The sequence below is a fragment of the Oncorhynchus masou genome, chromosome 5, assembly GCF_036934945.1.
Source record: "Oncorhynchus masou masou isolate Uvic2021 chromosome 5, UVic_Omas_1.1, whole genome shotgun sequence".
NCBI classification, from domain to species: Eukaryota; Metazoa; Chordata; class Actinopteri; order Salmoniformes; family Salmonidae; genus Oncorhynchus; species Oncorhynchus masou.
In genome coordinates, this window is record NC_088216.1 from 25,587,100 (window position 1) to 25,603,001 (window position 15,902).

General features: G+C 43.2%; 1 protein-coding gene across 2 annotated transcripts in view; it reads left to right on the forward strand.

Annotated features, from left to right (window-relative positions):
• Positions 1-15,902, forward strand: part of LOC135537898 (EVI5-like protein) — a 41,695-nt gene that overhangs the window by 14,947 nt on the left and 10,846 nt on the right. The window contains exons 2-15 of one of the 2 annotated variants that reach the window (XM_064963910.1): positions 699-1,069; positions 3,577-3,766; positions 4,464-4,688; positions 5,098-5,172; positions 5,373-5,498; positions 6,259-6,402; positions 6,620-6,709; positions 9,090-9,187; positions 9,420-9,480; positions 9,654-9,707; positions 10,279-10,311; positions 10,830-10,970; positions 15,513-15,629; positions 15,719-15,859. In XM_064963910.1, the coding sequence (XP_064819982.1) occupies positions 834-1,069; positions 3,577-3,766; positions 4,464-4,688; positions 5,098-5,172; positions 5,373-5,498; positions 6,259-6,402; positions 6,620-6,709; positions 9,090-9,187; positions 9,420-9,480; positions 9,654-9,707; positions 10,279-10,311; positions 10,830-10,970; positions 15,513-15,629; positions 15,719-15,859 (1,731 nt within the window). In that variant the 5' untranslated portion in view covers positions 699-833. The remainder of the gene's footprint in view (positions 1-698; positions 1,070-3,576; positions 3,767-4,463; positions 4,689-5,097; positions 5,173-5,372; positions 5,499-6,258; positions 6,403-6,619; positions 6,710-9,089; positions 9,188-9,419; positions 9,481-9,653; positions 9,708-10,278; positions 10,312-10,829; positions 10,971-15,512; positions 15,630-15,718; positions 15,860-15,902) is intronic. The other variant, XM_064963915.1, reaches the window with a different exon arrangement.

Below are 15,902 nucleotides of genomic sequence, written 5' to 3' on the forward strand. Positions count from 1 at the left end.
GCATTATCATGCTGAAACATGAGGTGATGGTGGCTGATGAATGGCACGACAATGGGCCTCAGGATCTCGTCACGGTACCTCTGTGCATTCAAATTGACATTGATCAAATGCAATTGTGTTCATTGTCTGTAGCTAATGCCTGCCCATACCATAACCCCACCGCTACCATGGTGCACTCCAACCGCTCGCCCACACAACGACATACACATGGTCAGCAGTTGAGGCCAGTTGGACGTACTGCCAAATTCCCTAAAACCACGTTGGAGGTGGCTTACGGTAGAAAAATGGGCATTCAATTCTCTGGCAACAGCGCTGGTGGACATTCCTGCAGTCTGCATGCCAATTGCACGCTCCTTCAGAACTTGTGGCATTGTGTTGTGTGACAAAACTGCACATTTTAGAGTGTCCTTTTATTGACCCCAGCACAAGGTGCACCTGTGTAATGATGTTTGTCTGCTTCTTGATATGCCACACTTGTCAGGTGGATGGATTATCTTGGCAAAGGAGAAATGTTCACTAAGAGGGATGTAATCAAATTTGTTTGCGAAATTTGAGAGAAATAAGCTTTTTGTGCATATGGAACATTTCTGGGATCTTTTATTTCAGCTCATGAAACATGGGACCAACACTTTACATGTTGCATTCATATTTTTGTTCAGTGTATGTCCTCGTGAATATGTCCTCTAAATTCACAACAGGTTTGAGGAACCCTGATCCGATTGGCTCCGGCACCGCCCTACCAGGTGACCCTACAGCCGGGGAGACGGGTAAGGAGACCCAGCCACAGCCTCCCCTGTCCAACAGTGCGTTGCACTGTGCCTACCACCACAACCATGCCCACCCCTAGCGGCAGCCCCGAGAGAGAGGGCTCCACAGGGGGACCCAACCAGCTGGAGTGTCCCCCCTCCTCTCCCCCAGGCATGGACCATTCCATGGGCAGCCCCCTGCTCAGCCCGGACTCATCTTGCCAAGATGCCATGCTCTCAGCCCCCGCCGCCTCCCCCGCTGACTCGGAGAGCCTGAGCCCCGATGAGCTAGAGCTGCTGGCCAAGCTGGAGGAGCAGAACAGGTGAGAAATAGATGGGAACTGGGGTTCACATGTGTTGCACAGTAGCTACAGGTAACTGCCAAAATAAAGGAAACCCCAACATAAGTTGTCTTTAATAGGGCGTTGGGCCACCACGAGTGGTCAGAACAGCTTCCATCCACCTTGGCATAGATTCTACAAGTGTCTGGAACTCTGTTGGAGGGATGCGACACCATTCTTCCGCGAGAAATTCCATAGTTTATTGTTTTGTTGACGGTGGTGGAAAAGGCTGTCTCAGGCACTGGTCCAGGATCTCCCATAAGTGTTCTGTTGGGTTGAGATCTGGTGACTGACATACACCCACTTTAAACCCCTATACTCATTTGAGACCCCTCTTTAAAAGTCACTGAGATCTCTTCTTCTAGCCATGGTAGCCAAATTAATGGCCAACTGGGTGTTTTTATACATAGATGCTAAGCATAATGGGATGTTAATTGCTTAATTAACTCAGGAACCACACCTGTGTAGAAGCACCTGCTTTCAATATACTTTGTATGCCTCATTTACTCAAGTGTAATTTATTTAGGCAGTTACCTGTATATTTCCATTAACTTGTCCAGTGGTTTTGTGTGGACATTTGGAAAGTTTGCATAGAAAATAGATGTGACAATTGTCTGCCACGTTGCGTTTCCATTGAACTGTCTTGTGTCGATTTTAAAAACATCTGGACGTAATGACATCCCACAAAAACAACAAAAACACATTTTTTTGCAAAAACGTGTCATATAAAATGAAGTGGTTGAAATGTTTCCGTTATCCATTCAAGGCAAATTGCACATGAATAAATTGGCGGCAGCCTGTATGCCCTCCCACCTATCTGTTTCATGTCTCAGGTTGCTCCCAAAAGCCTGCATGGATAGAATGCAAGAATTTACTCATATTTGCCATATTCTAATAATTCTCATGTGCCACCTTGTCGCCATGGTGAAACTTGCACTCCTGTAGATCTGAAATCATTGGATCTTGAACTTGCAACCAGAAAAGCAACGCTAAGCAATTCAGCCATTATTGAACGTCACTGTAAAGGAACATTCTTTTTTTTAATCGTAAAATGTTTTATTTGGGAAGTAGTTGGCATTTAGAATTACATGTGGATTTGATGTGCCCCTCGTAGGCCTACCTTAAAAATGATTTGGCAATCATTTCTTAGCTGAACACTGTTTCCATCATTTGTTGCAATAAGGAACGTTTTACAAAATAAATATCCACCCCTATTGAACGGATAAAAATGTTGTTGATCTTTAGAACATTTCTCCTATATCTTCCGTTTCCATGATACATGTCACAAAGAATTTTTTTGTAACATTGCTTTTGTTGAGTAAACCTTGTTCAATGGAAACCTACTGTTAGGTTGTGACTGGTCTCGCATGGCTGCTTTCAAGATCACTGCGCTGTTGAGAGAATGGCATTTGCTGATATTTTGCCAGGTGAGCCACTCATAAAAAAAAAATGTCACCTTTATTTAACTAGGCAAGTCAGTTAAGAACAAATTCTTATTTACAATGACGGCCTACCCTGACCAAACTCGGACGTTGCTGGGCCAATTGTGCACCTCCCTATCGAACTCCCAATCACGGCCGGATGTGATGCAGCCTGGATTCGAACCAGGTACTGCAGTGACTACTCTTGCACTGAGATGCAGTGTCTTAGACCACTCATAAGCAAACAGGTACAGTCCAGCGATTCAACTGTGTTACAGCACATTGCTGTGAGGCTTCCAGGTCAGTATGGGGTAGCAGAGGTTAGCCTCTCCCCGCTGTGGGTAGCTTCAGAGCAGATGCACTGAGCAGATGTGTCATTGGGCTGGAGGAGCTTCTGGCCAAGGCCTAGCGGGCCGGCTAGGCTAGCTGTGAGATGCTTTGATGCCAGAGCTGGAACATGCACTGTTGAATCTTCCTCTTTTGCCTCTGTGAGCTGGACATTTTGCTGTTACTGGCACGGTATTATAACCAATGTGTTCAGCACTCAGCATGCGTCCCAAATGGCACCCTATTCCCTATGTAGTGCACTACTTTTGACCAGGGTCCAGATGAGCTCTGGTCAAAAGCAGTGCACTATATAAGGGAAAAAGCTGCCATTTTGGATGCAACCTCAATGTGTCTCTACTATCAGAGTAGCTGCTACGGCCTTGGCACTGATAAGTATCTCAACAATAGGCCCAGTGTTTCACTATCAGAGAGGTGCTCAGTGTCTTGACGTAGTAGTATTAAAGGTACTGCTGGTTGTTTGTGCCCTCCAGTGTTTTAGATGACATTGTCCCACACGTGATTTTCTACTACATGGGGTAATAATTAAAAACGTCTAATTTATTGCAAAAGAGAATATAACATTAAGCCTGAAAAGCTTAACATCATGGATTAACAATAAAAAGATCAAAACAAGTAATAGAAACAAGACTAGTGTAATGAAAGCATAAGTGGCTCTTGATTCACTCATATGACTGTTGTCTGACGACCTCTAACCCCTTGATACCCCCTCCTCCTCCCCAGACTTCTGGAGGCAGACTCCAAGTCGATGCGTTCGATGAGCGGCTCGCGGCGGAACAGCGGCTCGTCCCTGGTGTCCAGCTCCTCTGCCTCGTCCAACCTGTCCCACCTGGAGGAGGACACCTGGATCCTGTGGGGACGCATCGTCAACGAGTGGGACGAATGGAGACGCAAGAAGGACAAGCTGCTCAAGGTGAGGGGGGAGGATGGATGAGTGATCGAGAGACTGATAGAGCAAAGGGAAGAGAGGGGAGAAGATAGAGAGAAAATGGAGAGAGGACAGGGGGAAAAGTGGTGTTGGAGGGCCAGTAGGAGGCACCCTTCCCTCTGGTCTAAAGAAAATATCCCAATTCCCCAGGGCAGTGATTGGGGACATTGCCCTGTGAAGGGTGCCGTCTTTCGGATGGGACATTATATGGGTGTCCTGACTCTGTGGTCACTAAAGATCCTATGGCACTTATCGTAAGAGTAGAGGTGTTAACCCCGGTGTCCTGGCCAAATTCCCAATCTGGCCCTCATACCATCAGTCACCTAATCATCCCCAGCTTACAATTGGCTCATTCATCCTCCTCCTCTCCCCTGTAACTATTCCCCAGGTCGTTGCTGTAAATGAGAATGTGTTCTCAGTCAACTTACCTGGTAAAATAAGGGTTAAATAAAATGAAAATAAGAGAGCAGACAGAGCCAGGGAGAGGGGAACAGAACAGCAGAAGAGATTAGAGGGGAGAAAATGGGAGTGAGGACAAATGAGGAGAGAGCACAGATGGAGGGATATGATCAGTGAAGATAAGATATGAGATGACATAGATATTCATTATAGGCTAGGATGTAGAGTTCTACACTAAGCTGAGAATTAGATTTGGAAAATAAACCTTTCTTTTCACCTCCAGGAGCTGATCCGTAAGGGCATCCCACACCACTTCCGGGCCATCGTGTGGCAGCTGCTTGGTAACGCCACAGACATGCCAGTGAAGAACCAGTACTCTGAGCTGCTCAAGATGTCCTCGCCCTGCGAAAAGCTCATCCGCCGGGACATCGCCCGCACCTACCCCGAGCATGAGTTCTTCAAGGGCCAGGACAGCCTGGGTCAGGAGGTGCTCTTCAACGTCATGAAGGTGAGGATATTTTGACCTTTGACCTTGAACATGACTTTTTTTCTGCATTATTAGAATGTTGTCTCTTAGGTTTACATGGACAAACAGAATGGATTTGGTATGATTAGTCATTTGTGTACTAGTGAGATTTGAAGTTGGATGAACAGTTATAAGCAGTTACATCTGGCTTGCTGTTTGGGGTTTTAGGCTGGGTTTCTGGTTTCTGGTTTTAGGGCTTTATAAATAAATGCGATTGATTTGAGTTAAATGTGTATTTAAACTGTATGGGCCGGTTTCCCAGACTCTGATTAAGCCTAGTCCTGGACTAAAAAGTTTAACAAATGTAGAATCTCTAAACTTAATCTGTGTCTGGGGAAACCTCCCCAATGAGTGTAGGTTTGTTTATGTTGATTGATGTCTGTGTGTGCAGGCGTATTCTCTGGTGGACCGGGAGGTGGGCTACTGCCAGGGCAGTGCCTTCATTGTGGGCCTGCTGCTCATGCAGGTAACATCTCTTTAGCAGCCCTCTAGTCTAGACATTCCCCTCTCTTGCTATTGCGCTACGTTTAGCTAAATACGGAATTGTCCTGATTCTACCCTTTTTTGTTGCTTATACAGTATGAATAAATGACCTCTGAGCTCCTGATTAGTGTGAATGCACACACAGTCACACAGCCTGACCCTGTCACTCCTGTGGTCCTCTAGATGCCAGAGGAGGAGGCGTTCTGTGTGTTTGTGCGTCTGATGCAGGAGTACCGTCTGAGGGAGCTTTTCAAACCAACCATGGCTGAACTAGGCCTCTGTATCTACCAGTTTGAATACCTGCTGCAGGTAAATAAACGTTATCCATCTCCATATGTCACTCTGGCCAATGTAGAAGGTTGGATGTGTCCCAAATGGCAACTTGGACCCTATAAAGTGCACTACTTTTGAACAGGGCCAATAGGTCAAAAGTAGTGCACTATGTAGGGAATACAGTGCCATTTAGGATGCATCTATTGTCAAATTAACTAAAACCTTAAGGGCCTTGCAGGTGTCTGGGATTGAAATTATTATAATATTTTTTACCTCAAAAATGTCTGGTTTTAAGTCAGTATGGGAATAAGCACAGATATTGCAATTATAATGTTGTCCACTATGCGGCAGCAAATAGATTCATACAGCAAAGACTTCGGTTCATCCTTACATTTTTAATAGTACCACTTTGAAACCATTATGGATTTGTAGCTCAACTAAAACCCCTATTATAAACTGGGTGGTTCGCGACCTGACTGCTGATTGGCTGACAGCCATGGTATATCAGACCATATACCACAGGTATGATAAAACATTTATTTTTACTGCTCTAATTACATTGGTAACCAGTTTATAATAGCAATAAGGCACCTCGGGGGTTTGTGATATATGGCCAATATGCCACAGCTAAGGACAGTGTCCAGGCACACCGCTTTGCATCGTGCATAAGGACAGCCCTTAGCTGTGGTATATTGGCCATATACCACACCCCCTCGTGCCTTATTGCTTAATTAACACCTCTCGCCTCTTCCCCTCTCATCCACCCTCTTTCCCCTCTCTTTCCTTACCCCAACAGGAGCAGCTCCCGGAGTTGAACGTCCACTTCCGTTCTCAGAGTTTCCACACATCCATGTACGCCTCCTCCTGGTTCCTGACTCTCTTCCTCACCTTCCTCCCCATGCCCGTCGCCACACGTATCTTTGATATCTTCATGTACGAGGTAAGAGACTCACCACTGGTATCTTGTGTGAGAATGTGTTTGGGTGAACATATACGTGAAAAAATTAACATAGTGGATCCCATATACATTATGTTTGATTTTAAATGTAACCTTTATTGACAGGTTGTTCTCATGAACATGAAATATCTTCTACAAGAGAGTCTTGTGATCTAGCACTATGAGTGTGTTGAATTGAACTTTGATTCCCTGTCTACAGGGTCTGGAGATTATATTTCGTGTGGGCATGGCCATTCTGCAGTACAACCAGACTGACCTCATCCAGCTGGATATGGAGGGCATGTCTCAGGTAACAACCACTAGCCCCCCATAGGGCTCTGGTCAAAAGTAGTGGACAATATTTGGAATAGGGTGCCATTTGTGATTTATCCCATGAAAGGCACTACAGCAGGGTTCCCCAATAAGCTGTTTCACCATTAAGTAATCCGTTTTAAGGGACCTAATTTGTGATTTTATTTGGCCCTGTTTTTTGAGATTTTATTTAAATAAATAAAAAATCTTTCTTGGATGTAAAAGACTGTAAGATTACCAGAAAATGAGCTCAAAGTGATTTTAATTGAGGAAATCTGTTCCCAAGTAGTCCCTCGGATAAATGGAGGCATGTGATCGTATCACAATGTAATCATTGTGATACTGTGATATTGAAATTCTAATTGTTTTGTCAAATACTATATCTGTTCTTGCGGTCAATTTGCAGTGTACAAATTATTTATAACTATGATTCTGGCCCCCCACCCATCCGCTCAAGGAAATTTCGGCCCACAGCTAAATGTAATTGGGGACCCCTGCACTATAGTATACATCATTAATTATTACTGTAGATAGATACAAGACCTGCTGAAGGCAAGAAAAACAAGAGTGAAATTAACCATTGTATAAGCATATGGGCATTTGTGAAGTGTCTTTACTTCAATTATCATGTGATACCTACTGAATGTATTATTCCCTTTCATAGTGTCTTAACAGGACATATTCTCCTTCAGTGTTTTAACAGGACATATTCTCCTTCAGTGTTTTAACAGGACATATTATTTTTCATAGTGTCTTAACAGGACATATTCTCCTTCAGTGTCTTAACAGGACATATTATTTTTCATAGTGTCTTAACAGGACATATTCTCATTCAGTGTTTTAACAGGACATATTCTCATTCAGTGTTTTAACAGGACATATTATTTTTCAGTGTCTTAACAGGACATATTACTTTTCAGAGTGTCTTAACAGGACATATTACTTTTCAGAGTGTCTTAACAGGACATATTCTCATTCAGTGTTTTAACAGGACATATTATTTTTCAGTGTCTTAACAGGACATATTACTTTTCAGAGTGTCTTAACAGGACATATTATTTTTCAGAGTGTCTTAACAGGACATATTCTCATTCAGTGTCTTAACAGGACATATTATTTTTCAGTGTCTTAACAGGACATATTCTCGTTCAGAGTGTCTTAACAGGACACATTCTCGTTCAGAGTGTCTTAACAGGACATATTCTCGTTCAGAGTGTCTTAACAGGACATATTCTCGTTCAGAGTGTCTTAACAGGACACATTCTCGTTCAGAGTGTCTTAACAGGACACATTCTCGTTCAGAGTGTCTTAACAGGACATATTATTTTTCAGTGTGTCTTAACAGGACATATTCTCGTTCAGAGTGTCTTAACAGGACATATTCTCGTTCAGTGTCTTAACAGGACATATTCTCGTTCAGAGTGTCTTAACAGGACATATTCTCGTTCAGAGTGTCTTAACAGGACATATTCTCGTTCAGAGTGTCTTAACAGGACATATTCTCGTTCAGAGTGTCTTAACAGGACATATTCTTAACAGGACATATTCTCGTTCAGAGTGTCTTAACAGGACATATTCTCGTTCAGAGTGTCTTAACAGGACATATTCTCGTTCAGAGTGTCTTAACAGGACATATTCTCGTTCAGAGTGTCTTAACAGGACATATTCTCGTTCAGAGTGTCTTAACAGGACATATTCTCGTTCAGAGTGTCTTAACAGGACATATTCTCGTTCAGAGTGTCTTAACAGGACATATTCTCGTTCAGAGTGTCTTAACAGGACATATTCTCGTTCAGAGTGTCTTAACAGGACATATTCTCGTTCAGAGTGTCTTAACAGGACATATTCTCGTTCAGAGTGTCTTAACAGGACATATTCTCGTTCAGAGTGTCTTAACAGGACATATTCTCGTTCAGAGTGTCTTAACAGGACATATTCTCGTTCAGAGTGTCTTAACAGGACATATTCTCGTTCAGAGTGTCTTAACAGGACACATTCTCGTTCAGTGTGTCTTAACAGGACACATTCTCTTTCAGTGTGTCTTAACAGGACATATTATTTTTCAGTGTGTCTTAACAGGACACATTCTCGTTCAGAGTGTCTTAACAGGACACATTCTCGTTCAGAGTGTCTTAACAGGACACATTCTCGTTCAGAGTGTCTTAACAGGACACATTCTCGTTCAGAGTGTCTTAACAGGACATATTCTCGTTCAGAGTGTCTTAACAGGACACATTCTCGTTCAGAGTGTCTTAACAGGACACATTCTCGTTCAGTGTCTTAACAGGACACATTCTCGTTCAGTGTCTTAACAGGACACATTCTCGTTCAGAGTGTCTTCTATGAAGCTCTAAGCATGTCTCTTCCTTCTCTCGCAGCACTTCCAGAAGTTGATCCCCCACCAGTTTGACAGCTGCCCAGACAAGCTGATCCTGAGGGCCTACCAGGTCAAATACAACCCCAAGAGGATGAAGAAGTAGGCTCTGCTTCTGATCACTGTTCATTAGAATAACAATACTGGCTTTGTGTTGTAGACTCCAGTTAATATTGGCCAATGTGACCTGGCTTGTAGTGTTGTTACTATACGAAGCATGTTTTCAGTTTAAGATGATTAGTTTCAGTTTGATTTGCACACCGTCAAATGCATAAATGTGAAATGGAAACGCATTGTATGAACCTAACTCTACTAAAATGTGTTTATTTGCCAGGTTGGAGAAAGAGTACACCACAATCAAGAACAAAGAGATGGAGGAGCAGATAGAGATCAAGGTGTGTGTGTGTGTGCATGTGCCCGTCTAACTTCTTCTTTGAGCTAATCTATTAATAGACCGACAGAATATATATTTTTTTCTGTCTTACTTACAAAGCCCCCAATTTATAAACCTTGTATAATGACTAATACCGTTTCCTAACTGTCTCTCTACCCGTCTACACATCCACAGAGGTTACGCACAGAGAACAGGCTTCTGAAGCAGAGGATTGAGACATTGGAGAAGGTAAGAGATGGAAACTTGGCTTCGAGTCAGACACTCACTTTAGCGCTTATGTGAATAAGGTTTATGCTGTACAATAAAACACAGCCAGAAACATGAAGCTAAAATATAGCCATGCCAACCAAGACTTATATCCTGTCACATTTACAGAATAAGTGAGGTGACTTAAGTTGTGAATGTACCTAAGGACAGAGACCATGTCTGTTGATTTTGTGTGCGTGAGTGTATGATTTAAAAGGATGTGCTTTATTCTAGACCGGAGCCACTGAGCCTCTCCTCCTTTTCCAAGTACTCTGGCTTTTCTTCCCCTCTTGCTTCTCTCCTGTTGTTCTCTGAGTAATGCTTTTTGTCTTTCTGTTCTTTTTTATCTTTTTTATTCCTTCTGTCACACAAACCCACGGCCACTCTTTCACTCTGTATTATCGATTTCTTTCTCTTGTTTATTTTCTGTTGTCACATTTCCGTTACTCGTTTGCCCTGTTCTTATCCTTCATTCCTCGTGTTCGTCTTTATTTCTCCCTATTCTCTCCGTATCCTTTTCTTATCTTCTTCCTCTCCTTCACTGGTGTTGTAGGAAAGTGCTGCTCTAGCAGACAGGCTGATACAGGTACAGTACTGGAAAACCACCTCTCCTCCTCTTAACACCTTCCTTCCTCCTGCACTTCCTCTCTCTGTCTCCTTGACGGTGACCAATCAATGCTTGACTTCTGCATGAGAGAATGTTTTGTCTGTCTGTCCGTCTGTACGTCTGTCTGTCAGACCATGCTCCCCCTTGACCGCATGTGCGTCTGTGTGTCCATGGTCGGAGCTCTAATATTAAGGCCTACAGCCCTGCATGTGGAAACACAGGCACTGTTTTATGCCCTCTGTCATTTATTAGGATAGAAGTGTCTTTGTAGGGTAATTACAACCTAATAGGAATGGATACAGAAGTGCCATTTTATATTCTACTCTGTCAACTCCTAATATCTAACCTCCAATTGGGAAAGTGTTAAAGCTAAGCACCAATTCCCTCTAAATTCAAACCAACATTGTCGATACAGCCCCCCCCCTCCCCCCCAGACATATTCCCTATAACTGACACGGCCCCCTCTGGTCTCTGACCCTGTGTCTTCACTATTCCAGGGTCAGGTGACGCGGGCGCAGGAGGCGGAGGAGAACTACGTGATCAAGCGGGAGCTGGCGGTGGTGAGGCAGCAGTTCAGCGTGACCAGCCAGAACCTGGAGAAAGCCCAGGACACCATCGGAGAACTGCAGCGGGAGAAGGTAAGGAATGATCTGGAGTCAGTGTGGGTGAGATATTGGGATGATGCAGGGGCAGGGACTCAGATGTAGAACTGATCTAGAGTCAGGATTAACGGTGCACCCGTTTTAGGCTTTCACTCAGAGATTATGAGTAAAATTCTCAAATACAAGTCTATTGCAATGGATAACAAGCTCTAAAAGTTACAAATGACAAAACATGTTCTTGACACACCAATGACGGGTATGTAAAATTACCAGCACTAGGCTGTATAGTCTGTGGTTGCCCCTGTGGATTTTTGTTGTTGTTCTTGCTTGGGGAACTGACTCATTCTGACAGTCTTCTGCTCGTAAAATATTGACATAATTATTTGCATATGTTACTTGTCATTTAAAAAATGATTACGTTCTAAATCGATGACATTGACAAATTCTTCGGCGAGGATAAAAAAGGCTGGTGTTGGTGAGAACGGTGAAATGTCAAGGTGAATTTCCCCAAGTCAGTTTGTGTTGAGTTGTGGCCTCAATCTGGCCAGAGTGACACAGTAAGTGGATGTTGGATGATAGACAGTATCGGTCTGCATCATAATCAGTAATGTAAAGTACTACGTTTTTGGGAGTATCCGTACTTTACTTTTTACATTTTTGACTACTTTTACTTCACTACATTCGTAAATAAAACAATGTACTTTTTACTCCATACATTTTCCCTGACACCCAAAAGCACTTGTTACATTTTAAATGTTTAGCAGGACAGAAAATGGTTCAATTCGCACAGAACATCCCTGGTCATCCCTACTGCCTCTGATCTGGTGGACTCACTAAACACAAATGCTTTGTTTTTAAATTATGTATGAGTTTTGGAGTGTGACCCTGGCTATCCGTAAATTTAAAAAATAAAATTGTGCTGTCTGGTTTGCTTAATATAAGGAAGAAGAAATGATTTGTACTTTTGATAATTAAGTATATTTAAAACCAAATACCTTTTAGACTTTTACTCAAGTAGCATTTTATTGCGTGACTTTCACTTTTACTTGAGTCATTTTCTATTAAGGTTTCTTTGCTTTTACCCAAAATATGCATTATCTGTGTATATACTATTTTAAAGGAAATATGTCTAGAAGTCAACTGTTGCAGTGTACACATGTTATTCTGCCCCTATGCTATTCATACCATGTAACATAATAACGTCATGTGCTTTCCAAACAGTTCAGTATAATCTGTGTATGGATGTTTGTGATTTTTAAGTTTAGGACCAAGTTGATTAGCGTCTTATCGTAAGTGTTTGGGTAGCGCTTTGATGATAGTGGACAGGCTGGCAAACACTTGCTTTGTTTCTCTTCATGGGTCATATCTGGAAAACTTCACTTTGGTAGTGATTCAGTTTCTATATTTGAAGTATCTGTTTGATGCTCACTTACAGTAATTCTGTGTGTTTTTTTTTAGGATGGTGTTGCTTGGCAAAGTATTGACTGTTTCTAATGTAGAATTATTTGCTTTCAGTTGCCCCTTAAATGATTTAGATGCACTATTGTAAGTGGCTGTTCCACTCGATGTCAGAAGGTGAATTCACCAATTTGTAAGTCGCTCTGGATAAGAGCGTCTGCTAAATGACTTAAATGTAAATGCAGTAGAGCAACATCGTACATTATAAATCAAAACAAATGTTATTTGTCACGTGCCGAATACTCACAAGCCCTTAACCAATAATGCAGTTTTAAGAAAATATTTACTAAATAAATGACAGTAAAAAAAAGGGGAACACCATGAAATATCAACACCGCTTTATACAGCGGATACTGGTACCGAGTCAGTGTACAGGTTAGCCGAGGCAATTATGGTCATTTGTACATGCAGGTAGGGGTGAAATGACTATGCATTGATAATAAACAGCGAGTAGCAGCAGTGTAAAAACCAAGGGGGATGTCAATGTATATAGTCTGGGTGGCCATTTGATTAATTGTTCAGCGGTATTATGGCTTTGGGGTAGAAGCTGTTAAGGAGCCTTTTGGACCTAGACTTGGCATACCGGTACCGCTTGCCGTGCAGTAGCAGAGGGAACAGTCTGTGACTTGGGTGACTGGAGTCTTTGTCAATTTCTTTGGGGCCTTCTTTTACTGCCGTTCACGATCATCTACTTTGTCTTGCTCACGTTGAGGGAGAGGTTGTTGTCCTGGCATCACACTGCCAGTTCTCTGACCACCTCCCTATAGGCTGTCTCATTGTTGTCTGTGATCAAGCCTACCACTGCTGTGTCGTCAACAAACTTAATGATGGTGTTGGAGTCGTGCTTGGCCATGCAGTCGTGGGTGAAAAGGGAGTGTACAAGAGGGGACGAAGCATATACCCCCGAGGGGCCCCCGTATTGAAGATCAGCGTGGCAGATGTGATGTTACCTACCCTTAACACCTGGGGGCGGAGCTTCAGGGAGTCCAATATTTAGTTGCAGATGGAGGTGTTTAGTCCCAGGGTCCTTTGTTTATTGATGAGCTTTGTGGGCACTATGGTGTGGAACGCTGAGCTGTAGTCAATGAACAGCATTCTCACATAGGTGTTCTTTTTGTCCAGGTGGGAAAGGGCAGTGTGGAGTGCAATAGAGATTGCATCATCTGTGGATCTGTTGGGGCGGTATGCAAATTGGAGTGGGTCTAGGGTTTCCTGGGTGATGGTGTCAATGTGAGCCATGGACGGCCTTTCAAAGCAGATCATGGCTACAGATGTGAGTGCTACGAGGCGGTAGTCATTGTATAGAGTTTCATGTTTGACCTGTTTGAAATCCATAGTGTTATATAACATTGTGTTCACCCAGGGCTGGTGTTGTATAAGCCAGTTGTATGAGCATTCTAATGCATAGATGTAGACAAACAGACATGGTGAGGTGGACAATAGTGTGATGTTGAATGGGTAGACAGACAGACAATGCCTGTAGTCCAGCTGGTCCAGCACCAATAGGGCTTCGGTTATTCTATTGTGACTGTGTGTTAGCAGCTGTGTGTCGCCTGTCCTTGTGTGTCAGTGTGCGTTGTATGCTACAGAGACGCGACTGCTCCTCTGTGACTTTGCCTCTAGGTGCAGTGCATCATGTGTGCAGGATGTTTATTTATTTTTAAAATCTTTCTCACACACTTTATTTTAGTCTATTCCAACACGTGCTTGAATCCGTTTTGAATGCAAGTCCCCAACTACGGCAAAAACCAAAGATGTGGTTCCTGACACATTTAGTAACAGAAACATATACGTTAGTTTCACAGTTTCAATTTCTTGGCAGGGAAACATTATGTTTACGTTGCCAAACCAAATGAAATGGATAATCAACAAAAGTGAAATGAACAGTAAACATTACACTCTCAAAAGTTTCAAAGGAATAGAGACATTTCCAATGTAATATTATGGCTATGTACAGTATGTACAGTGTTGTAACTGTGTTGTTTCTCTTCATACTCAAACACAGCCGTCACACTAATGACACTCATTCACCATGTGATGAATAGAGTGTGCGAGAGGTCACGAGTTTGCACGTCTCACCATTGTTTCTTGACTCTCTCCTCCTCCGCCTCCTCCTCCTCCTCCTCCTCCATCAGTCTTTCAACTCCAGTGAACGAAGTTTAGATCGACTAGAATTGGGGCCATAGAGAGAATCCGTGGTATAGGTGTGTGTGGTGTTGCTATGGAATTGGAGTTTCAGGTGTGGTCAGATAATGTCTTGTGCCTCCGATGACTAGCCTGGGTGTATTACCAAGCCAGAATTCACACACCCCCACCTCTCACTTCTCTCTCACATTGAAACCGAGTGGGTACTTTAATTCACAAAGAAAGAAAGGCCTTTATGCCATGCATCCGCATACAAAGTTATTGGTTTGTCCCAACGTTCTCTCTTTGTCTCACCATCTGTCTCTTCTCTCTGAAATGCATCGAGTGAGAAACGGACATGTTTTTGGTTGGTTGACCCCTTTGTCAACCCACATCCCTTCTGTCCATCCCACCACAACTATCACAGCTACACAGCGCTGTACTCCACATCTCCTTTTAGTGCATCACTCATTTATCTGCTTGGGTGTACACAAATGAGTTGAATCTACCTGGTGGATACACTGATAGACTTTTGTAAGTGGTTCCCATTTCCAAATCAATAGAAAACGGCCATTTTAGACAGACGTTCTTCTGACCCATCAATCAATCAAATGTATTTTAAAAATGTCATTTTACATCAGCAGTCGCAAAGTGCTGTACACAAACCCAGCCTAAATTCCCAAAACAGCAAGCAATCCAGATATAGAAGCACAGTGGCTAGGAAAAACTCCCTAGAAAGGAAACCTAGAGAGGAACCAGGCTCTGAGGGGTTCCAGTCCTCTTCTGGCTTTGCTGGGTGGAGGATCTTTATCTTCTGATGCCTTAGTACCCTGAAAAGTTTGATTGGTTGGTATGTGTAGTGTCCATTTGGGATTGGTCCCAGTGTGTTGTCTCAGTTTATAATTGGTCCATGTGTTGTGTCTCGGTACACAGAGCAGTTTGATTGGTTGATATGTGTTGTGCTAGTTTATAATTGGTCCATGTGTTGTGTCTCAGTACACAGAGCAGTTTGTGACCGGTCTGCAGATGCAGCTGGAGCAGTCCCGGCTGCAGGAGGCAGAGCTACTGGGGGCCCTCAAAGAGATGCAGGACAAAGTACTGGACCTAGAGAAGGTAAGAGAACACACCGGTGTGTGTGTGTGTGTGGTGTTATATCTGTGTGTTTAATATCTTCATTGTGTGTGTGTGTGTGTATGTTCCAGAGGAGCAGCTCTCTGCCTGATGAGAACAACGTGGCCCAGCTGCAGGATGAGCTGAAGCTGGTGAAGCTCCGAGAGCTGGAGACACTGCACTCCTTCAGAGAGATGCAGGACACGGTGACCGAGCTCAACCAGCGCTGGCAGGTAAGTAACACACCATAGAAGGGAACTGAAGGCTTCAGAAGGG